General features: G+C 47.4%; 2 protein-coding genes across 6 annotated transcripts in view; both read left to right on the top strand.

Annotated features, from left to right (window-relative positions):
* Positions 1 to 17,414, top strand: part of KDM3B (lysine demethylase 3B) — a 59,306-nt gene extending 41,892 nt beyond the window's left edge. For 2 of the 4 annotated variants that reach the window (XM_027096301.1, XM_027096309.1), the window contains exons 11-23: positions 1,236 to 1,343; positions 2,902 to 3,029; positions 4,116 to 4,395; positions 5,139 to 5,395; positions 8,259 to 8,525; positions 9,334 to 9,505; positions 9,903 to 9,993; positions 10,139 to 10,269; positions 11,208 to 11,327; positions 12,562 to 12,701; positions 12,982 to 13,158; positions 14,008 to 14,142; positions 15,989 to 17,412. In XM_027096301.1, coding sequence (XP_026952102.1) covers positions 1,236 to 1,343; positions 2,902 to 3,029; positions 4,116 to 4,395; positions 5,139 to 5,395; positions 8,259 to 8,525; positions 9,334 to 9,505; positions 9,903 to 9,993; positions 10,139 to 10,269; positions 11,208 to 11,327; positions 12,562 to 12,701; positions 12,982 to 13,158; positions 14,008 to 14,142; positions 15,989 to 16,069 — 2,087 coding nt within the window. In that variant the 3' untranslated portion in view covers positions 16,070 to 17,412. Of the gene's footprint in view, positions 1 to 1,235; positions 1,344 to 2,901; positions 3,030 to 4,115; positions 4,396 to 5,138; positions 5,396 to 8,258; positions 8,526 to 8,736; positions 8,823 to 9,333; positions 9,506 to 9,902; positions 9,994 to 10,138; positions 10,270 to 11,207; positions 11,328 to 12,561; positions 12,702 to 12,981; positions 13,159 to 14,007; positions 14,143 to 15,988 lie in introns of those variants that run through there. The other 2 variants (XM_027096291.1, XM_027096318.1) reach the window with 2 other exon arrangements.
* A 110-nt stretch (positions 17,415 to 17,524) lies between these two features.
* On the top strand, positions 17,525 to 25,337 carry REEP2 (receptor accessory protein 2). 2 transcript variants are annotated; one of them, XM_027096401.1, is made up of 8 exons: positions 17,525 to 18,792; positions 21,219 to 21,291; positions 21,580 to 21,656; positions 22,841 to 22,961; positions 23,183 to 23,296; positions 23,652 to 23,799; positions 23,897 to 24,027; positions 24,113 to 25,337. In XM_027096401.1, exons 3-8 carry the CDS (start codon positions 21,589 to 21,591, stop codon positions 24,179 to 24,181), a joined length of 651 nt encoding a protein of 216 aa, XP_026952202.1. In that variant the 5' UTR covers positions 17,525 to 18,792; positions 21,219 to 21,291; positions 21,580 to 21,588; the 3' UTR covers positions 24,182 to 25,337. The 2 variants fall into 2 exon arrangements, with proteins under 2 accessions (XP_026952202.1, XP_026952193.1); XM_027096392.1 differs by having other exon boundaries at positions 17,525 to 19,267.
* Positions 25,338 to 26,603: the final 1,266 nt, after the last annotated feature.

Below are 26,603 nucleotides of genomic sequence, written 5' to 3'. Positions count from 1 at the left end.
CTCAGGCTTTCTCTAGCTGCGGAGAGCGGGGGCTACTCTTCGTTGCGGTGCACGGGCTTCTCATTGCGGTGGCTTCTCTTGTTGCGGAGCACAGGCTCTAGGTATGTGGGCTTCAGTAGCTGTGGCACGCGGGCTCAGTAGTTGTGGTGCATGGGCTTAGTTGCTCTGCAGCATGTGGGATCTTCCCGGACCAGGGCTCAAACTCGTGTCCCCTGCGTTGGCAGGCGGATTCTTAACCACTGTGCCACCAGGGAAGTCCCCACCAAAACCCAGTTTTTAAATGGGCAAAATATTTGAACAGGTACTTCATCAAAGAAGATAGATCAATGGAAAATAAACACATGGGAAAAAGCTATCATTACTTACTAGGGAAATACAAATTAAAACCATAATGAGAAACCACCAACCCCACTAGGATGGCTAAAATTTTTAAAACTGAGAGTACAAAAGTGCTGTCAAGGATATGGAGCAACTAAAACTTATTAAACATGGCTGATAGTAATGCAATTTGGTACCATCACTTTGGAAAACAGTATAGCCATTTCTTTATAAATTTAGACATAAACTAGCATTCCACTTCTAGGTATTTCCAAGAGAAATGAAAATATGTCCACACAACGGCTTGTACTTGAATGTTTGTAGCACTTTATTCATAATAGCCAATAATGGGAAACAATCCAACTATTTACCAGCTGATAAGTGGGTAAACACAATAAGGTACATCCATACTATGGAACAGCACTCAGACATAAAAAGATATGAATTACTGATAAATGCAACAATATGGATGAATCTGAAAATCACTGCTAAATGAAAGAAGCCCAACACAAATGACAAATGACATACCATATGTTTCCAGTGATATGAAATTCTAGAAGAAGCAAAATTTTAGTGTTAGAAAGTTGGTTGTTGGTGGCCAGGGGTTGAGGAAACGGTATTGACTGTAAAGTGCTGAAGGGAACTTTATGAAGGGATAGAAAAGTTCTAAATCCTGAATGTAGTACTGTTTCTACAACTATATACATTTGTCTAAATTCATTGAAGTGTACACTTTAAATTGTTGAATTAATTTTATGTAAATTATAACTCAGTGTAGCAGTATTTTTTAAAGTTAGCTGTTATCTTCTTTGACCCATGAAAAAATTGGCCTGTAAAGTCTGAAACTCTGACTTACTGAGAGAGATACATCTTGTGACCCTCATAAAATAAGTAAAGTCATTTCGTTTCTGTTTCAGAGACAGAAGAGATAGGTGATGAAGAGGTTTTCTCCTGGTTGAAGTGTGCAAAGGGGCAGTCCCATGAACCAGAGAATCTCATGCCCACACAGATCATCCCTGGCACAGGTAAAGGAATTCCTTCTTTAGATTTGGTGGGGGAAAAAAGATGTTTTTAATTGAGCTGTAATTTACACACCATAATATTTGGTAAAATGGTTTATCTCAGCTTGACTCTTTTTAAGCCTCACTAGATTTCCCTGAGAATTTGAATCTTCAGAAATGTTAGATTGTATGCAGCCACTGCACCCACTTTGCCTCATCTTTGTGGGTGGAGGGGTTGGTTGCTTTTCAGATGTCATTTTACATTCCTATGGTCGGCAGGACCAGGATAGCAAAAGTCAGTCTGGGAAGTCCCTGGTGGTCCAGTGGTTAAGACGCTGTGCTCTCACTGCCGAGGGCCCGGGTTTAGTCCCTGGTCGGGGAACTAAGATCTCACAAGCCGTGTGGCCCAGCAAAAAAAAAAAGAAAGAAAGAAAAAGCCAGTCCCCTGGCTTCCAGAAAGACCTTTGGTTCTAGGTTTATAAAAATCCAGCTGAAGCTAATCAAAGCTCTTGAATCCATGAAGAAGGCAGCTTAACAGTAGAAATGAATGGTCTTGTGACAGCTTACTTCATTGATTCCTCCAGATAAAGTGTTTCCAGCTTCCACAGTTCCATTAACATGCACACACTGAAGTTGGTGAATCCTCTGCCTATATTCTTCTCCACTTTGGGGAGCCATCCCCTGGATCTTTATAACCCAGTGCATCTGAGCAGAAGAGCTCCCTGAGTGCAGTGGTCAGATGCCTGCTCCCTGCTGATCTAAGCATTGGTTAAATGTTTGTGTAAAGTTTACATTGGTCTATTTTTTTTTTAGGTATAACTTACAGTAAATCTCAAGTATACAATTCAAAATGTTTACATACGCTTGAACAACAGGGAATCTACCCCTAGAGTTTCTGCTAAAGGACACCTTGTTAACGTTTACTAGAGGAGGGAGGGAGTGTAGCTTAGTGGTTAAGCGTGCACAGAACTTTAGTGCTAGATAGACATGGGTTAAAGTCTAGGTACTTTCATTTACCAACTTTATGTACTTAAGCAAATAACCTAACTTCTCTGAGTCTCAGTTTCATCATCAAAAATTGAGGGTACTGGGCTTCCCTGGTGGCGCAGTGGTTAAGAATCCGCCTGCCAATGCAGGGGACAAGGGTTCAAGCCCTGGTCCGGGAAGATCCCACATGCCGCGGAGCAACTAAGCCCATGCGCCACAACTACTGAGCCTGCGCTCTAGAGCCCGCGAGCCACAACTACTGAGCCCGCGTGCCACAACTACTGAAGCCCACGCGCCTAGAGCCCATGCTCCACAAGAGAAGCCACTGCAATGAGAAGCCCGCACACCGCAACGAAGAGTAGCCCCCACTCACTGCAACCAGAGAAAGCCCACACACAGCAACGAAGACCCAACGCACCCAAAAATAAAAAATAAATAAAATTTAAAAAAAAATAACTTTAAAAAAAAATTTAGGGTACAAGCTGCTACCTCATTGACTTGTGGTAAAGCTTGAGAGAGATAATGTAAATAAGGTCTTTAGCACAATACCTGGCACATACAATTATTCTAAGGTTAATTGTTATTTTTTTTCCAGCTCTTTACAATATTGGAGACATGGTACATGCTGCCCGGGGCAAGTGGGGAATTAAAGCAAACTGCCCTTGTATTAGCCGGCAGAACAAATCTGTGTTGAGACCTGCTGTCACTAATGGGATGTCACAGGTAAAGTGGTGTGTATAGGTACAACTGAGAGAAACTCAAGTTCTTTGTACCAGGAAGTGCCTCATTTTCACCTCTGTTGTCCCAGGCTACTGTCAGATTCCTGGGGAATTAGGGGATGGGGAGGCCTGTCTAGAGAGAGCCCCAGAAGTTACTCAAGGGATTTAAATTCCCCCTGACTGGTATGAGTTTCTCTTCATGTGTCTTTAAAACCAATTCAGGCTTGTTTGATAAATAGCACAAAGAGATTCTTTGCATCTTGTCAAGATTTGTACCTCAGGTTCCTTGTGTAGGTGAAGAGTACAGAAAAGGTAATTAGGAATACAGTCCTATTTGTGTGCATGGTCCCTGCCTTGTCATGTTAGGTACTGAGGAAAGAAATATGAATATTAGCCTGCTGATCTGGGATCATTCTACCCTGAAAGCAGTCCTAAGCCTTCACAGAGAGGCAGTGATTTTCTCATTGCTTTGTCAGAGGTGGAGGTCATTCTGGTGTGATGGTGACTATTTTGAATAAGAGGCTATTTTAAAAAAATTAAAAAACCACACACACACCTCTTACATTCAGAGGGCTTTCCAGGAATGCTACACATGATCAATAAGAGGTACAGGGATTAATGCTGAGAGATCTCAAAATATCTTTTCAGTAGAGTTGACATATTAGAGCAAATCATCTGGAAAATTCAATAATAGAATAATAACCATTTTATTGAGCATGTATGTGTGCCAGACACTATTCTGAGCTCTTTGCATATATCAGTACTATCTCATTTAATCCTCAGAACAGCTCTATGCGGTCAAGTTCTAATCACCAATTTGCCAGTGCAGAATTTGAGCCTCAGGCATGCCAAACAAAAACACTGTTTTATTTTCAAGTCTTGTTCACTGCTCTTTCCACAGAACCTAGCATAGTTTCTGTCACATTGTAGGACTCAACAAATATATGTTAAATTAATGAATGAGTGAAATAGCAGTTTATGGGACAGTTGCTTTCCCAGACCTGTTTAGTGTCAGCTGTCATTACTATTTGCATTGTGTTTTTTCTACACAAGGACAACACTTTAACCATGTTGGCGTTCTGTGCTATAGCTTCCTAGCATAAACCCTAGTGCCTCTTCTGGAAATGAAACCACCTTCTCAGGTGGAGGAGGAACTGCATCGGTAACACAACCAGAGACTGACCATGTTGCCAAAGCCGACAGTACTGACATCAGATCTGACGAGCCTCTGAAAGCAGACAGTTCGGCGTCAAATAGCAATAGTGAGCTAAAAGCCATCAGGCCCCCTTGCCCTGACACAGGCCCACCTTCCTCTGCCCTGCACTGGTTGGCGGATTTAGCAACTCAGAAGGCTAAGGAAGAAACAAAAGGTGAGATTAACACAAGCCTCTGCCCTGCCTGTGGGTGGAACACTTGAGTTATTCTGGGATTCTTCAAACTCACACATTACCATCCACATTTTTGAAACATGCCACTTGCTTTCTCTGGCTGATCATGTAAAATGAGGGAATCTCTTTCCACTTCTTTCTAGAAGTGGAGCTTTCTAAAAAAGGCACATGCCTGGGTTCTACCCCAAACCTCTTTAGTCAGAATCAATATAAGATTTTTAACAAGCTTCCCAAATGGCCCTGATAGCCAGTATTACTAGCCAGGAGGGCTACACTTGGTTTTCAGTGGGCACAAAATCACCTGGGGAATCGTTAAAAATGCAGATTCCTGTGCCCCACCAGAACTATTAAGTGAAAATCTCTTGGAGTAAGACCGAGAATCTCCATTTTTAACAAGCACTCCAGGTGATTCTAATACAAGTATTCTGGAGACCCACTTGAAGCAACACTGTCTTAGAAAGTGAGGGAGACGAAAGATGGATGGGAACAAAAGGAAGTTTGAAATCCAGATCTGGAAAAGAAAGGAAGAAGTAGGAGAGCTTCTCCTTGGCCATGAGACCTGCCATAGTCATAGCTCGTCAGGCTTGGCCCAGACAAACCGTACGTAGTTTGGGGGGCAGGGGAGGGGAAAGTCTTTCCTCTTTCCCACTTGGCTGATTTTTAGGAGTCAGTTGCCTGCTGGGTATTCCTTGTGCCTAATGCTATTCCTGGTTATGTTCTTACAGAAGCAGGGTCCCTGAGGTCGGTGCTCAATAAAGAGTCTCATTCACCCTTTGGGCTGGACTCATTCAACTCCACTGCAAAGGTCTCTCCGTTGACTCCAAAGCTTTTTAACAGTCTGTTACTGGGTCCCACTGCCTCCAACAACAAAACTGAAGGCTCTAGCCTTCGAGACCTCCTCCACTCCGGGCCCGGAAAGCTTCCTCAAACCCCCTTGGACACAGGCATACCCTTCCCCCCGGTCTTCTCTACATCCTCAGCAGTAAGTGTCCTCTCTACAACTCTAGCCTTTGCTGCTTTTCCATGAAAGAACCATCAGAGATCTGATAACTGGGTTAGAGGGTATATGACTGACTTGTGTCCTCCACATTATCAGTCCAGCTGACAAGATCTTTCTTTATATTAAATTTTGGGAATGTTTGAGATCCTTTTAAGTAGTAAACCTTTTGTGCCATGTTAGGAAGTCAGTAGAAACTGAGACTGAAGTTTTTCAATCATCAGCAGAAATCACTTTATTTTCTTGACAATAACAGACGTTAAATTTTTTTTAAACGTAGGCAGTACATTCATATTGTACTCTCTTGGGTATCTAATAGACGCCTCAAACCTAACACCTCTAAAACCACACTCCTGTTCTTCTGCCTGTGAGCCTGCATCTCCTTTATTTTTTGCTTCTCTTGGTCAGTGGCTTCCAATTGCTCGGCGAAAAATCTTGGAGTCTTTTGGGACTCCCCTCTCACATTTCGTATCTAATCTGTTAGCATAACCTTTCAGTTTGATCATCAGAATGTATTCAGAGTGCACCCATTTCTCATCAGCTCCACTGCTTCCTCTCTAGTCTGAGTCAACATCCTCTCTTGCCTGAATTTTTATAGTAAACTCCTTAGAGGTCCTCTGTATTTCTTCCCTTTCTACACAGAGCAGCTAGAGTGGTCCTTTTAAGATATGTCACATTATATCACCTCTGCCTAAAGTCTTTCAAGGGCTTCCAATTTCATAATAAAAGCAGAGTCCTTTCAGTGGACTATAACGTTCCAGCCCTATCTTCCCCTCACTTCCCTGACTTCAACTACCACTCTCCCTCTTGTTCACTCTGCTCTGGCCACACCCACCTTCTTGCTGTTTCTTGAACATGGCCAGGCATGCTCTTTCTTCAGAGCCTTTGCACTTGTCCTTTTCTCCACCGAGAACTCTCTTTCCCATGTCACAACATGGCCTGCTTCTTAATCAACTTCCTCTCCTCCCTCCTGAAATGTCACCTCTTCAGTAAGCCTTCTTCTTAGATCACCCTTTTTAAAAGTCCATTTTACTCCCATCCTCCACTCATGTCTGTTTCCCCTGCACTTTTTTAAAAAAATTTATTTATTTATTTATTTTTGGCTGCATTGGGTCTTCGTTGCTGCACGCGGGCTTTCTCTAGTTGTGGCAAGTGGGGGCTACTCTTCCTTGCGGTGCGTAGGCTTCTCATTGCAGTGGCTTCTCGTTGCGGAGCACGGGCTCTAGGTGCACGGGCTTCAGTAGTTGTGGCATCTGAGCTCAGTAGTTGGGGCTCACGGGCTCTAGAGTGCAGGCTCAGTAGTATGGCACACAGGCTTAGTTGCTCCGTGGCATGTGGGATCTTCCCGGACCAGCACTCGAATCCGTGTCCCCTGCATTGGCAGGCAGATTCTTAACCGGTGAGCCACCAGGGAAGCCCTGCACTTTTTCCATAACACTTATTACCATCTGACTTGCTGTGTTTTATTTATTTTCTGCCTTACCTCCACTTAAAGGCATTTTTGTCTGTTTTTTGTTTTTTTGGTTTTTTGGGTTTTTTGTGCTGCACAGCTTTCAGGATCTTAGTTCCCCAACCAGGGATCGAACCCAGGTCCCCAGCAGTGGAAGCAGAGTCCTAACCACTAGACTGCCAGGGAATTCCCCATTTTTGTCTGTTTTATTCACTACTATATCCCTAGTGCCACAATGTTTGATACATAAGTATTTAGTAAGCATTTACTGAACTAATTAATTCAAAACGTACAAAATTTAAATTTTAAAAATACAGTGAAAAGTCTCCTTCCCACTGTTGCCTCCCTTTCTGTAGGTGACCATTGTTTCATGATTGCCCTTTCAGTGATATTAAAATATGTATATAGTTCCCCCCCTTTTTACACAGATGTTTTTATACATTGCTTTTGTATTTTCAGTTTATATATTCCAGAGAGCATTTCAAACAAGTACACAAATATGTTTCTCATTCTATTTTATGACTAATGACTGAAATTTGATGAACTGTGGGTGGTTGAGCCTTGTACAATGTGGGTTATTTGTTTCTCTTTTGGATAAATGACCAAAAAAATTACTTTGAGCTCTGTCTTATTTGTACTGCTCCAACTCCCAGTTCTCCTTTTTCTTTTTAAATTTTCCCAGGATGTTATATGATTACATGTACTCTGTAGAGATCATGATTAGTGATACTTCAGACATTGTGTTATCAAGTTTACAAAAGCCCTCCCCTTCCTTCACTTCTATGACCTTAGGTATGTCACTTTCATCTCTGGGCCTGAGCTTTCCCACCAGCTGAAACAAATGAGAGATTCTTGGTAGGGGACGGATTGGGGAGTAGGAGACTGCTTTCAGAATATACAGTTATCTTGGGTACTCTGGTACAACTGTTTATTGGGGTACACTCCCTGGTAAAAAAAATCACTGCCTTGATAAGTCACCTCAGTTACTTAATTGAAGTATATCCCTTGGGCATGCTGGCCAAAAAAAATGTGTAACCCTCAAAATAAATGATCTTTCTCACTCAGTTACAGCATTTTGTGATCCCTGCAGTCTACGTGCATATGCTTAAAACGGGGCTGAATGCCAAAGATATTTCTTAAGTCTCAAATCTCCTGCAGTAGAGGGGACCTTTCTGTACTTTTTTTTCATAAATATAAAGCAAAATATGAAGGCTAGGGAAATGTAAGATAGTGACTTAATAGGCTCCCCCCTCCAACTACAAAAGACTTTACAATTAACTTTTATGAAATTTAATCAGGTAGATCAGAACTCCGTGTGAATATAACTGTGAGACTGTTTTTGAATACTCTACTGATGGTGCCTCAGTCATACTAACCTGATGGGTTTGTGTCTGGCAGGGAGTGAAGAACAAGGCCAGCCTCCCCAACTTCCTTGACCACATCATTGCCTCAGTGGTAGAAAATAAGAAAACCTCAGATGCTGCAAAGCGGGCCTGTAACTTGACTGACACCCAAAAGGAAGTGAAGGAGATGGTGATGGGGTTAAATGTGCTGGACCCCCATACCTCTCACTCCTGGCTCTGTGATGGAAGACTTCTGTGTCTCCATGACCCCAGCAACAAAAACAATTGGAAGATCTTCCGGGAGTGTTGGAAGCAAGGCCAGGTAAGCAAGAATAAGCAGATCCCAGGGTCGGCTGTCTGCCTGCCCACTATAGCTACCAGGATAGTTTCAATTCTCTCTGGGAGACACTTTGCTAAGGAGATTTAGACATATACTAAGTTTGTTATAGACAGCCTTGCTACTTCGAGTTTTCTTGGATTTTTAAAAGTCAGAAGATTCCTAAAAATACATTGTGGATCTTTTTATTTCTCAGCTGTGTAGCTCTGTGTTCTTAAAAGGGCAGTTGAAATTCCTGTGAGGTTGTGATCTGGCATTAATGACACCTTTAGAGGAAAATCCGTAAGTGTGATATGGGGTGAGGCGAAAATGGGTGGAAGTGGGTGGTACTCTTCTAGGTAAATGTTTCAAGACCATACAAGTCTGTGTGATAGTGTGATAACACTTCCTGATTTTTATACATTAGCAGGTGTGAGGAAGGGGGGGGAGGTTGTAGAATTGTCTGGAGAGTTTTTCATTCGAGATGTGAGGACGTATTCTCAGAATTTGCATTTGTCAGCTTTTCATCCTCTCACCTCAAAATAGTGGTAGATACCAGGGCAGCAGAAGTGATTTTTGTGGAATGTGCCCCCCACCCCACCCCCTGCAGTGAGAATCAAGTGTAATAACAGAGTAGAAGTGTTTTCATTTTCTGTAGCTGACATTGTTGAAATCCACAGATTGTGAAACTGGGAGGGAATAATAAATCATTGTGGAGAAGAGGTTGTCCCCAGGAAACCCTCCTATTCTGTCCCTTAGCCCTGAGCTAAGTATTTCCTAAGTGACTCTGATTGAGATACTTTTGTTTCCACAGCCAGTGCTGGTATCAGGGGTACATAAAAAACTCAAGTCTGAACTCTGGAAGCCAGAAGCCTTTAGCCAGGAATTTGGAGACCAGGATGTGGACTTGGTGAACTGCAGGAACTGTGCTATAATTTCCGATGTGAAAGTTCGGGATTTCTGGGATGGCTTCGAGATCATATGCAGTAAGTAGCTTTGATATCTGGTTCAGTAAAAGCAGACTGCAAAGTAAGCATCTATATGCCCAGCCCTACCGCTGAAATAACAAATTACATCCTCTTAACAGGAGGAACATTCTATCCTGGTGCCAACCAGGTAGCTCTCATGGCAATCACATGGCTCCCAGAGCACACCTGGACTTAAGCACATGATCACATGGGATGTGTGGAGCACTTTCACTTTGAGATGGAAAAATTTATCATGTACTAAAGCAGTGGCTAAGGAAAACAAAGCCCACCTTATCCATTATGGGGGTTTACAAGTCTGAAAATAAGAGTTTAGTCTTCTAAACCTTTTAGTCACTGGAGAATCAGGCAGCAGCCAACCCAGCAGATATTTGTAGGAGTGCTTTCTGTCTTCCAGAGCGATTAAGGTCAGAAGATGGGCAGCCAATGGTGCTCAAACTCAAGGACTGGCCTCCTGGGGAAGATTTTCGGGACATGATGCCAACAAGGTTAGTGAACTACAGTGAGTCGTCTTGAGAGACTTGTGCTTTGCTAAAGCTGTCACAAAGTAATCACAGAAAAGTGAACTCCACCTCTTTTCCTTTTTCCCCTATAACAAGCTAAGTCATCTTTCATGCTTTTTTTTTTTTATAGGTTTGAAGATCTGATGGAGAACCTTCCTCTGCCAGAATATACCAAACGAGATGGCAGACTCAATCTAGCCTCTAGGCTACCCAGCTACTTTGTAAGGCCCGATTTGGGCCCCAAGATGTACAATGCCTACGGTATGAGGGAGAGGCCATAACTGACCTTTCTGGACACTACTGTTTCCATTTCACCTATAGAGGGAGATTTGTAATCAAGATCATGTGTAGAGGGCAAAGTGACAGGAGCTGAAGAAGTTGACAGTATCCAGGATGGTTTAGAATATGTTTGCTTTTGCCACTGATTTGCATAATAGCCCTTTGGGCCCAGTACTGTATATGTATGTATGTGTGTATATATATACACACACACAGTAGTTAGAAAGTTTCCTCTCAAAGGTTCCATCCAAGAGACTTCCCTGGTGGTCCAGTGGTTAAGACACTGTGTTTCCACTGCAGGGGGTGAGGGTTCTATCCCTGGTCAGGGAACTAAGATCCCGCATGCCGCACGGCACAACCAAAGATCCTTAGGTTTTAAGAGACTTGACAAGATAAGAGTGAAGACGTCTGAGTACCATGCTACCCAACCAGCTCTTTGTGAAGTCACAATAATGTCCTAAATCACTGTGAAAGCCAAGCTTCATTTGAGTGTCCATAATGCCCATATCTGTTTTGCTTCTGAAGGGGAGAGATCATTTAGGAGGGTGGAATTGGATCAATGGCCAAAGCTAATGATAGTGTCAACTGAGCTTGTAATCAGTTTTAAAACACTAGAAAAGAGACGTGGAGAATTATTTATTGATAAATAGATATACGTCATTCTCCCAATGTTACACATTTAAGAATATCTTCGAGTATGTTTTCACTTGTAGGGTCTATATGGATTCTTCAGAATATTGCCCTTTCAGGAATTCCCTGGCTATCCAGTGGTTAGGACTCCACGCTTTCACTGCCGGGGGCGCAGGTTCAATCCCTGGTCGGGGAGCTAAGATCCTACAAGCCTTGCGGTGCAGCCAAAAAAGAAAAAAAAACAACATAATATTGCCCTTTCACCTTGCATATCTTCCTTTTACCTTCAGGCTTGATAACAGCAGAAGACAGAAGAGTTGGCACAACAAATCTTCACTTAGATGTGTCCGATGCAGTTAATGTGATGGTGTATGTTGGGATCCCCATCGGGGAGGGTGCTCATGATGAAGGTATGATTTCTAGAACCCAGTGCTTCAGCAGGGTGAGGTTTAGCCTCAGGAGTAAAATGGTGTGTCTTTCTCCTCAGTCAGGGCCAGTGGGTTTTTCTTAAATCTCTGCCAGGCATGATGCATAGTAGGTGCCCAGACAAAGGGGTGATTGCAGCAGAGAAGAGTGGTACTTGTGTATCTTTGACCAGAGTTATTCCCTCTCTGGGAATGCTGCCCTTTAATACTGAGTATGTAGCATCACAAAGAGGAGTAAAGAAGAAAGGACAGGGCTTCCCTGGTGGCGCAGTGGTTGAGAGGCCGCCTGCCGATGAAGGGGACACGGGTTCGTGCCCCAGTCCGGGAAGATCCCACATGCTGCAGAGCGGCTGGGCCCGTGAGCTATGGCCGCTGAGCCTGTGCGTCCGGAGCCTGAGCTCCGCAAGAGGAGAGGCCACAACAGTGAGAGACCCACATACCACACAAAACAAAAACAAAAACAAAAAAAAAGAAGAAAGTTCAAACTGGCCTACTTGGTCCATCACCCAGTTCAGCTGTGGGGTAATAGGTGATAAAGCCAGGTCATTTGCACAGAGATGAAGCATAAAAGTGATATTTTGCTGCATTGCACTCTCCGCTATCTCAGTGTAGAATTAATGTGTGTTAATTACGGAAGTTTTAGAAAACAAAATTTTAAAGAAGAAAACTCAAAATCTGAAAGTTCAGGGATAATCAATATCATTACTTTGGTATATTTCCTGCGACACATTTGCTTTTGATGCTACACATCTGCACATCTTTCCATTAGGCTGTCATTTAAAGCATCATAACAGACAAGGATTAGAAGCCAAGCCTCTTAATTTGCCAGAGAAGCTTTACTCTTCATGGCCTTAAATCCACAGAATCCTAGAGTTTGAAGAGGTCTTGAGAAAGTATACAGTCCACCTACTTACAGCAGGAAATAACCTGCAATTTGAACATAAAATATGGCTACACAGTTTGAGCAGGAAATATGTTTTAAAGGGACACTATATCTCCAAAAAATGCTGTCTCTGTTAAGTATGGAAGATTAGGGTCGCTCTTCCCATGTGTAGGAAGCTTAGACCAATGTGAGTTTTGATTCTTTGATTCTACCTTATATCACTCCAGAGAGATAGAGAATAGTAGAGACTAAACTTGTTTGAATTGGACATTTTGCTTCACTCAGAGGTACTGAAATGGCTGGTTATGTTGAAAAGTGCCACTTTGCTCTTTTCAGAGGTGCTCAAGACAATTGATGAGGGAGATGCTGATGAGGTGACAAAGCAAAGGATTCATGATGGAAAGGAGAAACCTGGTGCTTTGTGGCACATCTATGCAGCCAAGGATGCGGAGAAGATCCGGGAGCTGCTCCGAAAGGTGTGTCCCTGGGTGGGCTCCCAGCTCACAGACAAAGGGTCTGGGGATGCTGAGACAGCCTGCCTAGGGTTTCTCACGCGGAGTCCCTTGGCATTAAAGACCTGTGCCCTCTGTCAAAATGCCCCATAGGGCTGAATCCACACTTAGAGGATATTGAACAAAGTAGAAACTTTGGCCCACCAGTGATGTTACTGCAGCAAGTTGGATTTATCCTGTTAATAATCTTTATGTATTTATTGATTTTTCCATCTTTGGGTTTTGATCATGGTTTCATGATCAGGTTGGAGAAGAGCAAGGCCAAGAGAATCCCCCTGATCATGATCCAATTCATGACCAAAGTTGGTACTTGGACCAGACCCTACGTAAGCGACTCTATGAGGAATATGGTGTGCAAGGCTGGGCCATTGTTCAGTTCCTGGGAGATGCCGTCTTCATACCTGCTGGAGCCCCACACCAGGTATGTTCCAACTTGGGGGTAGGGCTGGCTCCACAATTCCCATAGTTTCCTTATATCTGTGTTTCTTGCTAATCTGGCAATAGATATAAACGGCTGGGTTAGACTGATTGCTCTTCAAGTGCAACTTATTTTTTGATTTTTAATTTTCTTCCATGTAATTTTATTTTTTATATATATATTTTTTTAATTAATTTATTTATTGGCTGCGTTGCGTTTTTGTTGCTGCGCACGGGCTTTCTCTAGTTGTGGTGAGCAGGGGCTACTCTTCGTTGCGGTGCACGAGCTTCTCATTGCGGCGCTTCTCTTGTTGCGGAGCACAGGCTCTAGGCACGCGGGCTTCAGTAGTTGTGGCCTGCGGGCTCAGAAGTTATGGCTCACGGGCCCAGTTGTTCTGCCGCGTGTGAGATGCTCCCAGACCAGGGCTCGAATCCCTGTCCTCTGCATTGGCAGATGGATTCTTAACCACTGCGCCACCAGGGAAGTCCCCCTTCCATGTAATTTTAAATGCTTATTTAAAGATTTTTAAATAAGGGAGACTATTAAAGAAAAGGTGAGTCTCTGTTCAGCTACCTATGCCATATCCCTTTTCAGTCCCCTTGTCCTGCCTTCTCCAGAAAGTAGCCTACTGTTAACAGTTTGGTGTGTATTTTTCCAGATCCTTTTCTGTGCAAATACTAACGTTTTCATCTATAAATGTATACTTACAGTCTTTCTGCATTTGTTGTCTTTATGAAAATGGAATATCATAAGTATTTCTAAAGTGTTTTTTTAAACGATATGATGGACAGTTTCCACCTGTTGCTGACTCTCTAGTGCCTGATGTTTGCCTCTGTACTTTTCCTCTCCCAGGTGCACAATCTATACAGTTGCATAAAAGTAGCAGAAGACTTTGTATCTCCAGAGCATGTAAAGCACTGTTTCCGCCTGACTCAGGAATTCAGGCATCTCTCTAACACTCATACAAACCATGAGGATAAACTGCAGGTAAAGAACTCCTCCTCCACCCCAACGCTGTCTTCTCATCTCCTACTAGGCTACATACACAGGAGGCACATTCTGCTTTCTGAGGATATTACCTGGGCAGTATAACTGCAGAGAGATGATTAAGGGACCCATGTCTGGGGTATGGAGTCCTCCCTCCAGGAAGTATTTAATCAGTCCTCTTCAGGTTTGCTTTTAGAGAATATGAATCTTTTAACCTAGTCACTTCCAGTGTTACAATCTTCTATTTCTCTGCCCCTGGAAGATACAGTGTATCCGTGTTAGTAACTGACTAGACTGACTTCCTCGGTCAGGTGGGAAAAGCACTGTGGCAATGTGTTCTAAACCTCTTTCCCCAAAGCTTCTTCTCACAGCAAATTTCTGTGCAAACTCAATTCCTTAGAGCCCTGCTAGGGACTGTAATCCATGTCCCTAAGAGTTGTTTCCCACTTGTAGATCTAAGCTGGACAATCAGATTAGGTTTTCCTCTGCTCAGAAATGGATTGGAACTTGAAGGGCAGAATTTCATTGTTAATATACTTGGATGCTTTAATAACATTAAAAAAGAAAAAGAATGTAAGGAAGCAAGATTTCCCAGGCAGAACTTCAGCATCTGAATAGGCGTTCTTCCAGCCTCTCACATATGACCTGTTTTCCTCCATCGTGCCTGTGACTCAGGTGTATTTTCTTTGGTCAGTGTCCCATGAGGTTGTAGATTTTTCTTGGTTGCTGGTAGATTTAATCACCTTTAACCCTGAACTTGATCTGTTTTGCTGTTCCTTTTTCAAAATTATGGAATATTTCAACCATAAAGTTCTTATACAAAGTACCATCACATTGATAAATAGATAACATTGATATTATAGATATATAATGCAAGTATTCAGGCATACATATTTCAGACCCCACCTCCATTAGGTCTCTACTTGTTACATGTCACCTCCCAATCCTCTGTCACTGCTTTATTTTCTTCTGTAGTATTTTTCACCATCTAACGTACTATGTATTTTATGTTTGTTTCTATCCCTACTAGGACATAAGCTGTTTAAACTCCATGAAGGCAGGGATTTTACTGTTTTATTCACTGCTTTTCCCTAGCACATAGTAGGTACTCAGTAAATATTTATTGAATTAATACAAAAAATGTAATAGAGAACAGCAAAGGGGGCTTTTGTGCCCATAACTCAGCTTAAGAAATACAGCATCATATACGTACCACATACACAATATATACATATTCAACAACTACATTATTGAAGCCTCCATGTACTCTTTTCCATTCTACCTCCTCAGAAATAATCACAGTGTTGGTTTAAAACCGTCTTTATCCTGTTCACTTTATTTTAATAACTTTTACTTCACATGTGTGTTCCTTTTTGACAAATTAGAAAATATGTATAAGCACAAAAGGGAAAAATACCCAATAAATCCTACCTGCCCACTATTGTTTTAGTGCATTCTTATTAGCTACAGGACCTCAGGTAAGATTGTTAACCATGGAACCTCAGTTCTCATCTGTAAAATGGGGATAATAATAGAATCTGCCTCATAGTATTATGGTAAGGATTAAATGAAAGTCCACATAAAGAGCTTAACAGTAGTTCCCAGCATATAGAGGATGGTGATTACATAGCCTTTCAAATGATGAAATCATTCTTTTTTGAATATAGACTATATATCTTGTGTGACTTGTAAATCATCTTTTGGGATTGATTTAGGAAGCATGCAGTCCTGGTTGAGGGCTTTCGTCACTAATCAGAAGGCTTTTAGTCAGTGTAGGACATAACATTTTCATTTGCAGAACACAGTCTGGCTGCCATAAACTGACTGTGCTGATTGCTCTCTCCAGGTGAAGAACATCATTTATCACGCAGTGAAAGATGCTGTTGGCACCCTCAAGGCTCATGAATCCAAGCTGGCAAGGTCTTAGGCGTGGAGAAATTCCAAACTCGCCTGTGAAGCAGGTCTTTCACTCACAACACATACAGGGAACAGCAGGGTTCTCTGCTGGAGCAGAGGTCCTTCACTTGGAGCCAGTGTGGTCAGTATTACAAACTCTCCAGCCACTCTTTGCTGCCTCAACACTGAAGGTTGACACAGGAAAGTCGCACTGTTCACACACACAGTTTCAGACTCCAAGCCAAGGGTGCCACATCCCCATCCTGTGGCCTTTTGGGACTCTGAATTGCCTGAATATCGCTGGGCTTTCCTGCACATTCTCATGATTTGAGATTCGTGGAAACCAGGAATGTGGGCACACCTTTCTTTTCTTTTTCTCTTGTGCCTAGTTAAGTGGGAATGTGTTTGGAGGTAGGGGGAATCACGTAACTGGTACAAGTGGGGGCTAATTGCTTAAACACGCCTGGTGGAAGCCTGATGGTGTCTCTGCACATGACCTCTGACACACCCCATCCCGGGAGCCGGGTGAAGCCTTTCCCCACCATCTCTCCTGTAAACAGTGGAGTCTTGAAGGACCCAGGGGGAATCCACTGCTTTTCCCAAGGGGCTCCAGGATTAGGAAATGTGTGTATTTAGTGAAAAATAGGTTTGTAGTGAAATAGTTACTATTTCATGAAAGTAGATATTTTTAGAACTTTTGAAATACCACAGTTGTTTTCCTGGATTATGAGGAAAGGCACATTATGTTTAGTCTTCCTTTCGATAAAACTCTTTGAAGAAATAAGATTTTTAGAAATCAACGGCCCATTATAGCACAAAAATCAGCCAAAGCAGAATTTTAAAGAATTGGCTTTGTAGGATTCTTTTAGTTTCTCCCCATCCCATCTCAGTCCTATCTTGAGGGAACAGCCATCTTGAGAAAGAACTTTGTCATGTCTGTGCTGTTGGTGTGTTCCACGCATACACACACTGGTGACTCCAGGACCCATTTCCATCTATTACCAGCGTTCCCTTGGGACTCCTCTTACAGTTCCAAATGCGAAGGAAAGTTTGCTTTCCTACATGAGGCTTTTTGTTTTGGGGGTTTTTTTGTCCGGAAATATTTTCAGCAAAACTTTCCAACTCAGTGGAGTTTTATTAAGAATTTATTTGAAAATGATGGAATTCATTGGCCCATAGGTACATTGGAAAATGTATCTATCTTCCCGGCTGTACTGTAGTGCCCTGCAGGCTTGTTTATATGTTCACAGTTACATTTTTTTTTTTTAATAAAAGTCATTTACTGTAGAATACTTTTAATTTCACTTTCTGTATTTTAATTTTGTTGAAGGGCTGATTGGGATTTCCATGTTCTTATTAAAAATCTAACAAATCTGTTTGTAGTGGACTAAATTCTTCCTGTGCCAGCCATTCTAAAAAGCAGGGCCAGGTTGAGGATGGGGTTGGAGGTGGAGGATGGTTAATTTTCATATCATCATTACATTGTTGCATCCGATTATTACTCTTTCCTTCCCGAATGTGTCCAATTGGGAGAGGGAAGTGCCAGGTCATTGTGGTTTGAGGGCTTGGGGATGAAGGGAAGGTGCTACATGAGTTAGAGGGTAGGAGCAAAGATGGGCTTTCCATAGTTTATGCTCTATGGGAAAGCTGGGTTCCTACCTTCCTGAACAGTCTGGGGGGAAAAGGACATGGGAAGTGGCCAGAGCAAGGTTTTTGGCAATCAGTGACAAAAGTTCATCAAAACAAGAGGCCTGGCTGTCCATGTATGAAATTAAAGTGGCTTGAAGGGTGAGGACAGACTCCGTTCCAATTAGAAAAGGCCTTTTGAAGAGGAAGTTGTAAAGAATAGCAAGAGGGATCATCAGAAGCTGCTTCTCTGGATCCTGTTGGAAAAACATCTTCCGAAGTGTTTCAGCCTGGAAATACAATTATCCGGGTAGAAATAGACCATTGTGTGGTTCAAGGATACTGAGCTTGAATAGGACCATAAATGAAATACAGAGTTCTGAGCATGTCCTTTCAGCCTGGATGGGCATGGGTTGATGCTATGGTCATCAGAGGATTACACCTCGACATAAAGAATGCAGAAGCTTTGAAATGGCACAGGAAAGGAAAGCAGTGGGGGAAGGGGGGTTGCAGAGGTTGCTGGAGCTTTGTTGCTTTGGTGAAAATCAGGAGGCAGGCTAGCCTACATTCTGGATATAAATGTCTTCAGAATTAGGGCATCCACTGCCGCCAGTGCTTGCTGATGGGGATGGAATTGGAGCCCCTGGATTCATCTCCTACCTGGACCCCAGGCCTCTCTACCAGCCTCTGTTTACCAAGAGGCACTCCCCTGCCCCAGGGTATCCACCTTGAGAGCACAGGGCTCAGTTCCCTTACAAAACTGAAAAAGCAGATCAGATTGGGAACGGGGTTAGGTCCTTTTCCAACTGGAGTGATTGGTGATGGTGGGGTGGACAGATGCCCCTGTACCTTTGACTTCAGGACTTCCTGGGTGGGTGTCTTGACGGCCTGTGATGGGGGAGGAGGGTTTGATAGTCAGCAGTTGGGAGAAGTAGCCCATTTAGTAGACTTCCTGAGCTCCTATCTTAGCAGCATGACTTTGTGGTTCTGTGACCCTTGGCAAGTTATTGAACCTCCCTAAAGCTTCCCATTTTCTTATCTTCAAAATGAGAATAACTATAACCTCTACCTTACAGGATGGTCACTGAAATAATGCATGTGAAGCTCTTAGCACGGGCCTGGCACACAGTAAGCACTCAATAAGTCATAGCTATTATTCCTCGTGGGATGTTCTTTCAGACTGTTGTGGGCAGGGCAGGAGGAGGGCTAGGATGTCAGGATGGAACCATGAAGGCCTCTGAGGACCTCAGCCCAGGGCTTGGAACCCAAGAAAGGTGAACAAGCGATTAGAAGAAGGCAGGTCAAAGGCGCATGCCCGGCGACAGCAGGTGCAGGGGGCGCGCCGCCGGCGCGGCGGCCTCCCCTTTAAGAGCCGCCACCGCCCACGGCACGCCGCTGCGGCAAGGACCTCCCCTTTAACGGCGGCGGCTCGGCGCTCCGCGGCCCCCGCGGCGGCTGCTGCTGCGGGTGCTGCTGCTAGTGCGGCTCCTACTGCCGCCGCTGCTCGGCCTCCAGCAGCTGCATCCTCGGCCCCGGCCGGGTTCCCGCCCTGCGCCCCGCCCGGCCCCGCCATGGTGTCCTGGATCATCTCTCGCCTGGTGGTGTGAGTGCGGCGGCGGCGGCGGCGGGGCGCGGCCGGTTGGGAGGGGGATGGGGGCTAGGGATGGGAGGTGAGGGGTATTGAAGCCCGGGATGGACCACTCCGTGGCTTCATACATCAGAGTCACCTAAAGGCACATCGTCCCTATTTGGGGTCCCCAGAGACGTGGAGGTGTGGGACCTGGAGGAGGGGGAACTGTTAGAGGAGCATGGCAGACCTGGCTTCCCACCCCTTTTATTTTTAATTTCCCTGTTTCTTCGCCCTCCCTCACCCCAGGGGCTGGGCAGCACGGCTTGATTTATCAGGGGAGGCGGCTTGTCCCCTCCCCCACGTCGCAGATCTGACTGGAGGAGCTCCTCAAACCTGGGCCCTCATCTCCCTTGGGGAGAGGGCTAATGGAAGAGCCCGGGGAGCAAGGCAGGGCCTCCTCATTCCATAGCTTAGGGCCGTGGCAGCCTTGGCCTCCCCAAAGGGCCGGGTTTCTCCTGCCTCTTCCACTGACTGTCAGGAGACTGGGGGGTGAGGGCACATGCTCTGAAGACCCCCCAGGGAGGACGGGATATGGGAAGCAGAGATGCTTGGAGGACAAAGTGTGGGAGGTAACTGGGAGAGGATGTGTGTGGCCAGCCTGGAATTGTGAAAGACGCGGAGGGGAAGGTGTTAGGTGGCCTTCATTTCAGGCTGCCAGCTACGTCCCTCCCACCTCCCCCAGGCTGCAGGAGGTCACCCTCTCCCACAACCGGGGACTTTGTCCTTGAGGATTCCGCCCCCCACCCCATCTCCAAAGCCTATTTCTCAGAAGTGTCCTGCCTCAGTGAGGCAAGTCCATGGGGGAACAGGCAGTACCACACATTGTCAAGGGGCTGGGCCTGGCAGGGGCTCCACATGGGCCTCAGCCAACCCCTCCCTGCCCCAGCTCAGGTCCCTGCCCCTAAGCCTCTACCTTGGGAGACTGACACCCCAGAATCCCCTCCCTGCTGTCATGTGCTTGTGTTCTGGCTTCCTCTAGACCCACCAGAGTCTCCCTCCTGCCTCTCCCGCATCCCACCCCAGAGGGAATCCAAGGGCCTCAGACCTCCCTGTGACCTTCCCAGTGTCTGCTTCTCTCGTGTGAATGAGCTCGCTGAGCGGCATCGGTCCTCTCCTTCCCTCACCTGTGTCCTGTATGTGATCTCTGATGGGATCAACACCGGACTCCACTCTAGCCAGGACCTCCAGCCCAGCACGCTACCCTGAGCCTGTTCCCAAAAGTGTTTACATGGGGGAATAAACCTCTCTCAGGGCCTCCTGCCCCTGTGCCCTCTGCTCCCCAGGCCCCAAGGGCTACAGTGGTACCTCTGACTGCCAGGTAGAGTGCCCTGTTAGGTGGCCCTACCCAGCTTGGCTCTGCAACAGGGAGGTAGAGGGTAAGGGCAGATGGGTATGAATGGGAGTGGTGTCAAGAAGGAAGACAACCCTGTGGCAGTGACCAGACCCCCACCCCTGATATGCTTATGTACAAACAAGGATCAGGGCTGAAGAGGCCACAGCAGACCCTCTGGCCTCTGGGTCTTTCTGTGCCTCGGGGGCTGGAGAAAAACTGAATAAAGGGTTACAGAGGAATTCCCTGGTGTCCAGTGGTTAGGGCTCGGTACCCTCACTGCCGGGGGCCCAGGTTTGATCTCTGGTTGGGGAACTAAGATCCCACACGCTGTGCTGCACAGCCAAAACAAAAAGGGGCGGGGGGGGTGTTATGAGGCATCACCCTAGCTGGCTGGGGCTTCCATGCTTGTGTATCACCTCAGGCTTGCCTGCTTTGACCTAAACCCCTGACCTGAGTTCATCAGTCCAGCTGATGTGGCACTCTGGAGTTCTGTCCATTCTCCCCTTACCTACCCAGGGACTGATGCAGAGCTGGGAGGGAGAGGCTACTGCTCTTGGCCGAGGGGCCCAGTAACCATGCCTGCCTCCCTAGGCTCATCTTTGGCACCCTGTACCCAGCCTATTCTTCCTACAAGGCCGTGAAGACAAAAAACGTGAAGGAATATGTGAGTGTATGACCCTTTATCTCCCACCCAACCCACGTGGCAGAGATCAGGGAGGACACTGGGTCACATGACAGGTGGGGATGACTTTGTACTAATGCTGTCAGCACTAATGAGACCTGGTTCAGGGGAGGTTCCAGTGTGTTCCTCTCCTCCAGGCCTGGTGTGATACGCAGGCAAAGTTGAGGTCCTGAGCGTCCCCCACAGCACCTCCAGCATGGTTGGTAGGCAAAGGTGGGGTCCTGGGTGTTCCCCCAAGGCCCCAGCCAACACCACCCTCTGTACCTTCAGGTGAAATGGATGATGTACTGGATCGTCTTTGCCTTCTTCACCACTGCCGAGACACTCACAGATATTGTGCTCTCCTGGTGAGATTTAGTGTCCCCTCCCTGCATCCTCAGGGACCAGGGCCTCTGACTTTTTCTACACAGCCAGTCAAACAGAAGACTGAGACCCAGGGTGGGATCCCCCAACAGTTCCATGGGGTCCTGGGTGTCCCCTCCCCCCAATCCCCATCCAGGCCTGGCTTGATCAGCAGAATAAGAACAGATATAACCCTCACATTTCTTTCTGGTCGTAGCCAAATCACCACAATAGAATTCAGGAAACCTGCTTCTGCCGAACTTGCCGTGACCTTGGCAGGTCACAGTTTCCTAGGCCTCAGTTTCCCTATTTGTAAAATAGGCGTATGACTCATTCTTATAAACATTGGATGCTTGTATTTCAAAGGCTTTTTCTAGGCACTACTAGACTATGTATATGTCCTTTGAGGACACGGAATGCCCTAATCATCTGTATATTCACAGCAGGAGCTCAAAAATGTTTACTGAATGAGCAAATGCCTCTTGGAAGAGAGGACTAATGTAGCACGGTACACTGGAAGTCCAAAGAAAAGAGTTTTACAGAGGCAGAGGACAAAACATCCTTGCATTTGTAGATTTCAAGGGCCTATGGCCTTTGAGAAAAACAGTTTTAGAAGAGGAAGTTGAATGGGGTCAAATTAGGAAAGAGTAATGGGTTAAAACTTGAGAACAGTGAGTGTAGGTGCCTCTTGACACAAGCAAAGGAGGGAGCTTTGATGAGGATGGAGGAGACCTGAAGGAGTGTGTGGCCTGGGAAAGAGCCTTGGGGAATGGAGAACGATCCTTAAAAGCAGGGGCCATGCCATGGCATCAAGGGGTGGATCCAGAGCACAGCTGGAGAAGCCCGGCTTCTTCATGGGAGGAAGGGCAGGAAGAGAATGGGGTGAGGACCCAAGAGTGCACCTGGAGGTTCAGGGATCTCGCCATGGTGTTGACCCCAGGACAGAGGAGTGGGTAGTCTTCTGTCAGAAGAGGGTGAGGAGAGCCACTGCTGCGGGGAATTCCTGCGGGATCACCTCTCACCTTCCCACTTGGAGTCTCAGTTGAGCCTCGCCTTGACCAGTCTCCTGAGCCACATGGGGACCTCAGTGCACTAAGGGGTGGGGGGCCAGCCAGGGTCATGCAGAGAGTCGGCGCACCTCCTGACTCCCTGCCCCAGGCTCCGCCGCTTGCCTCTCTCCACCCAACAGGTTTCCATTCTACTTTGAGCTCAAGATTGCCTTTGTGATATGGCTGCTGTCCCCTTATACCAAAGGCTCCAGCGTGCTCTACCGCAAGTTCGTGCACCCAACACTGTCCAACAAGGAGAAGGTCTGTTGGGACGAGGGAAGCTCCCTTCCCATCTGCCCCAGGTCAAGGCAGCCCAGTGCCTGTAACCACGTGCATTCGTGGCTCTCCCTATGGGTGATCTGGCAGGGCCCTGGCCTCCTGGGGCAAGCAGTGCCTTTGTCCAGGTGTGAACAAGGGCAGGGCAGGGCCTGGCCAGCAGGGCCCACCCCTCACCTCTTCCTGCTTCCCCTCCGACCCCTCAGGAGATCGACGAGTACATCACACAGGCCCGAGACAAGAGCTATGAGACCATGATGAGGGTGGGCAAGAGGGGTCTGAACCTGGCCGCTAATGCCGCGGTCACGGCTGCTGCCAAGGTGAGATGGGGGCAGACCCAGCTCCCAGGGCCCCACTTTGCTCATCTCGTCCCCCTGGCCAAGCCCCTTTGCATCCACCAGGTCCTCAGGTGTGTGAAGGTTTGGGGTCTTGTGCAGCTTAGGGTTCCAGTCCTGCCTCTAACACCCTCCAGCTAAGGAACTTCCACTCAACGGGCCAGTTTCCTCATCTGTCCAAAGGGAAAGCATGGCCCCAGCCTGTCAGTGCTGCCATAGGACGGGGTGAGGACACTGCGGGGAGAGCACTGAGCCCAGTGGCTGCCCAGTGCCCCACGGTGACCTCTATCTCCACCCCGCCCCTTCCTCCGGTTCTCCCGGTGCGTGGTGGTGACCCTAGGGCCAGGGGGTGCTGTCAGAGAAGCTCCGAAGCTTCAGCATGCAGGACCTGACCCTGATCCGGGACGAGGATGCGCTGCCCCTGCAGGGGCCCGACGGCCGCCTCAGACCCAGCCCTGGCAGCCTCCTGGACACCATTGAGGACTTAGGTACAGACCAGGCCCAGGGCTGGGCATGGGGCACAGGGGCAAGGAGGCCAGGTGGGAGAAAGGCCAGACCACTGTTCTCCTTTCCTCCCCGAACCAGGAGATGACCCTGCCGTGAGTTTAAGGTCAGGCACGAACCAGGCAGATCCCCGGACAGAGATCTCTGAGGATGACACGGGAGACAAGGCCCCTAAGAGGGCCAAATCCATCAAAAAAGTGCCCAAAGCTGAGGTGAGAGCTGGGCCAGAGCTTGGGGAAATGGCGAGGGGTTGCAACTCCAGGCTGAGCCTTCTGTCTTCCTGTCTCCTTCCCACAGCCACTGGCTTCCAAGACGCTGAAGACCCGGCCCAAGAAGAAGATCTCCGCGGGGGGTGACTCCGCTTGAGGCCCCGGCACGCACCCCCCGCCCCAGGCTGCAGAGCCCCAGCTCCACACTGTGCCAGCAGCCCTCATTCTCAGGCCCTAGGGCCTCTCAGATGGCTGGTTCTGGTGCCTGCCCAGTGGCCCCTCCCCCGGAAGGGCTTGGAAAAGAGGAGGGAGGCCCTGCTGTGGGGGCTGAGGGTAGAGGCTGGACCAGGAGCTGAGGACTGAGCCACTCGAGGAGGTGTGGGCTCCTCAGAGCCTGAGCGCTCTTCTCCCCGCTCCAGCCCTGCCCCCGCCCACCCAGTGCCTTGCTGAAGACCATGGCCATTCCCTCGTCTGAAGTCCTGACATGGTCCCACCGCTCTCCCTGGGTCGGGGTCGGGGGCCAGTCACAGCCCAGAATGACCAGAGACAGTCCTGAAGGCCCTGGGAGAGAGGGAGGGAGTGGGGAAGGCCTCGGAGAACCTGGGCAGGGGCTCTGGGCCTGAAGCTGTGAATAGAGGACACGGGCCTAGCGTGCACTCAAATGACCAGGAGGGCCAGGCCAGAGCTGCAGCTGAGGGCCTTGGGTAGGACTGTGTGCTACATGCGCCCACTGAAAAGAGCTGGGGCTCCAGGGGTGTGCGTGTGAGAGTGTACGTGTGTGTGCATCTTTCTGGGTCTAGAGCTGGGGGGTTTTGAGTAAAGGACTTTCCCTCTAGCAGTAACCTCCCCCCACCCTCAGCCCTCCCTCCTACTCTCTGAGCCTCAGAGGACCCCAGCTCATGAGAGAGTAGGGCTCTGAGGGGCCTCTCACCTCCTCTGCCCTTGATCCTCTCCCCTTTGCCTCCTCCCATTCCTGCCCTGCCCTTGGACTAGGCTCCACCCCTCAGAGCCCTCAGTAGAGGCCCTTGCTGAGCTGGTTCCTTTCCTCCTCACCTGGGGGCCCATCTTCCTTCGCCCTAGGGTCCTCGTCTTACGCCAAGCAAACTAGGCCCCATGTAAGCAGACCCCCGTCAGAGCCCAGCCTTTGCCCCACACTTTGCCCCAGCTTCTGCCGTGGCTTCAGTCAGGGCTAGGAGGAATGTATGAAGAAGAAAAAGATATTAGGAGCCAGGGGGCTCCCAAATCCATGGAAAGAGGGTGCCCAATGGACCTTTCGCACTGGATGAACCAATAAACCAAATTCTGGCACCTCATTTATTTTGGCCTCTGTGCTTTGTTCTTGTTCTACCAGTCCACAGGTGGGAAGGACTTCAAGTGAGAAGCAGGGCTCAGCTGTGGGATGGAGGGGGGAAGAGGCCAGACTGTGAACCCCAGGAGTTCTGATCTCCAAGGTAAGAGATAGGCTTGAGGCGGTTCAGTCTGGGAAGATGGTTTTGAGGTTCAAGGTAGAGCCAGGGGACTAGGCGGGGCCAGGACTTATGAAGAGCGAGCGACAACCCTCAGAGGTTGTCCTGTCCCTCAGAATCTTACCCTGAGACCCCTGCACATTCTGGTACCTCACAGAAAGTGCCAGGTGTAAGCTCTAGGGACAGAGATCATGATGAGGCCCCCAGGGAAGAGAGAATGGGATATGGGGGCTCCTGGTCAGAACCAGGAGATTGGATACCCATAGTGCCTAGAAACGGTGAGCCAGACACTGAAAGGAGGAGATAGGTGGGATGAGGGGAGAGGTGGAGATGAGGAACCAGCCCCATGGTTCATGTCTGACCCTGGGGCCAGGCAAGGAGGACAGGGAACCAAGCAAGGGCTGGGGCCAACGAGGCATGCCCATGTGGCCTGAGGAGGGAGGGGTCGAGCCCTGAGCTGCTGGGCTGGGGTGGAGGAGAGAAGGAGGAGGGGGGCTGTAGCACTTGGAGTCTGAGTTCTGGGGAGGTAGACCCAAGGTCTCCAGGGGTGGAGGGGCACAGCTGGTGGGGACGAGATCCTGAGGTAGAAGCCAGGAGAAGGAAAGGATGACAGAGGATCAGAGGCAGCGTTGGAAGAGACAAAGGAAAAGAGTAGAGAGGGAGGGAAGGAGGAGGGGGAGGGTGAAGGAAGCAAGAGAAATAGCGGCTCAGCCTTGCGGAAGGAAAACAGAGGAAGCATAGCCGCCGGGGATGGGGTAGGGAGTATGAGTGGGGACATAAATCCAGGCCCTGGACCCCAAGGTTGGCAAAATGTCCCTACATCAGGCTTTCCTCTCCCTTCCCTGGCATCACAAGGCCATGTCCTTCTGCCACACTTGAGCCAGTTGGCCAAGAACCTCCTGAACTGAGGTGGCAGTGGAGGTGGGGTGTGAGATGCCCTTTTCATCTTTCCTGGATTCTTCCAGTCAATAGACCTTTGAATGGCATTCCTTTCACCATTGACCTCTGGGCAATTTGGCCCCTTTCTCTATCAGAAAGGAGAGGAAGTGTCAGGGTAGAATTCAGGGGAGAGACACCCTTGTTCTAGAAAGATCTCCAGAGAGTAAGATGCTG

Source organism: Aethalodelphis obliquidens, unplaced genomic scaffold, assembly GCF_003676395.1.
Source record: "Aethalodelphis obliquidens isolate GAN/ISIS:26980383/991018 unplaced genomic scaffold, ASM367639v1 scaffold4, whole genome shotgun sequence".
In the NCBI taxonomy this organism is placed as follows: Eukaryota; Metazoa; Chordata; class Mammalia; order Artiodactyla; family Delphinidae; genus Aethalodelphis; species Aethalodelphis obliquidens.
Note: the sequence above shows the minus strand (reverse complement) of the source record. Positions and strands in the feature narration are given on the sequence as shown.